The 2159-nt window shown below is 46.3% G+C and overlaps 1 protein-coding gene across 1 annotated transcript; it reads right to left on the bottom strand.

Moving 5' to 3' along the window:
* Positions 1-304: 304 nt before the first annotated feature.
* On the bottom strand, positions 305-1354 carry LOC119329662. The gene has a single exon (XM_037602727.1). The coding sequence runs from the start codon at positions 1352-1354 to the stop codon at positions 305-307; it is 1050 nt and encodes a 349-aa protein (XP_037458624.1).
* Positions 1355-2159: the final 805 nt, after the last annotated feature.

Here is a 2159-nt window from a genome sequence, read left to right as displayed (position 1 = left end):
GTGTTAACGGCATGCAACATATCCACTTGAGATGATATGCAGGATTTGATGGTGGTTGGTCTAGCAACAGGATTAGTGAAGCATGCGTGCCTCATGTAATCTTTATTGTGTTGGTTGTCTCAGCCTTGCTTAATTTTGCAGCTTGCAAGACTTTGTGAACTTGTGTTAAGAGTAATTATACATCAATCAATGTTGTTGAACCTGCTTTTCCAAAGCAAAACAATAAAATCTTCCTATTTGCAAGTTTGTGTTGGTACTCAAGTTTCGTAATGTAACTTGAGACAACATATTTTATTACATACGATTACTGAAATGATCCACCAAAGACACTAGACCGAAGCCAATGCCGTTCCTCGGTCACAATTGAAGCCGGGAGAACCTTCCTGACGACGCCATCTTCTAAATCATGCATGAATATATTCGTAACCGACTTCTCTTTGGAAGACAATGACTTCATATGGGCTACCTTCCTCTTCCTCAAGCTGTCAGCATCGATCGGCGTCGAGCCACCCCACTGGCTTGGATAGAAGGTGTAGACTTTCCTCTTGCCTTCCTCCCTCGCAAGGATGGAGCGGCCTCTGTAAAGAAACCAGCTGCAACCATCAAGCTCTGCGTCATCTAGAGGCGACCACTCCAGTGCTTCAGCATCCAGCTTGAAGAACTTGAAATCACAGAACCGTCCACGAAAGCGACGGCACGAGATGAGCACAACATTTTCACCGGATGCCACAAGGAAGTGAGCATCCCTTTCGTTCCACCCCTTTGAAAGAGCGGTCCTCCTCCAGCTCATCTCCGTGACGTCGAAGATCAGGATCTTCCCATGGTAGTCGACGCAGACGGCCTGCTTCCCAAGCAAGACGGCATCGATAATGAGGGTGCACTTGATGCGCCTGTGTGGATCCAGCGGTAGGTGCATGCAATCTTCCATGTTCTTGTAGACGCTCCAGTAAATGTCTCCAGGGCAGGCAACATGGACGGTTGGAACCCCGGAGATGGTCTCAATGCACGCGACGACCAGAGGCACCTCACTGGAGCCGACGTAGAAAACAAAGAGCCCGTCAATGACAGAAGGGCACGCCGGCAGCTCCAGCCGCCTGCCGGTGCTGGCATGCACAAGGAAGATGGTCTGCTCTTTCTGCTCCTGGAAACCAAGTTGCTTGTGCTGGAGCATGAGCAGCCACCCGCCATTCTTGAACACGCAGGTGGCATCTGCGAACGCCGCGCTGATTATGCCACGGATCTTCTTGGTGGAGGGGTCAAACAGGAGCTGCTTCTTCTTGTTGCTTTCAAAAATAAACAGAGCCAAGGGTAGCTTCGCTTGCTGAGAATAAGCCAGCAGGGCATCCTGCTCCATGATGAAACCCAATTTCTTACCAGATCTCTGTGGGTGAGGAACAATTGATTCTAGCTCACAGTACAAATGACACGACAACAAGCCGTGGGGCGAAAGCTCAGTGTATTTTTTTTACCCCATCCCTTTTTCTTCTTGCCATTGCAAGAAAGATGCAGACAACCAACAAGGCACACACCCACCCACATATTCGAGAACTTTCAATGAGACTATGCTTCCTTCAAAAGGAGGGCACTTGTGCAAAAGCAGAACGCATCATCAGTTCATTCATTCAGTGAACCACATAGTTTTTCCCCCATCAGGTTTTTTGGGCCGGTAATCTATCTACATAGTATCAGTCCTGTCAAACGTACCATACAAGGAAGCGATCACGTTTCTACAAGGAAAATAACAAGTTTTGGCTTCCTGAACACATAGCATGGCTACATGTAAGCCCCAGGAGCCACATGTTTGCAAGCATCTAGCGCATGGACAAATACGGACTAGGCAATTGGCAAAAAAAAAGGACTAGGCAAAGACCGGCCATAAATAGAAGGATAGCCCCTGCAAGAACAAAAACTGTAAATAGGACAGCCGCCCGCCCAAGAAAAGCATGGTAGTAAGCAGAGCACTGCAGGTACGTCAAGGAAGCATGATATAGAAGAGACGTGCTATATATGAAGTTTGAAATATTAAATGAAATAAGTTAGCAAATCAGTTTTCATTGTACTTTAGCAATGGTCTTTAAATATAAAATTTAGCATATATTCAAGAAGCAAAAACTTCAAATAAACGAGCAATCTGCTTGCCAGTTGATTAAAATATAATT

Source organism: Triticum dicoccoides, chromosome 7A, assembly GCF_002162155.2.
Source record: "Triticum dicoccoides isolate Atlit2015 ecotype Zavitan chromosome 7A, WEW_v2.0, whole genome shotgun sequence".
NCBI lineage: Eukaryota > Viridiplantae > Streptophyta > Magnoliopsida > Poales > Poaceae > Triticum > Triticum dicoccoides.
This window is presented reverse-complemented; position numbering and strand designations above follow the sequence as displayed.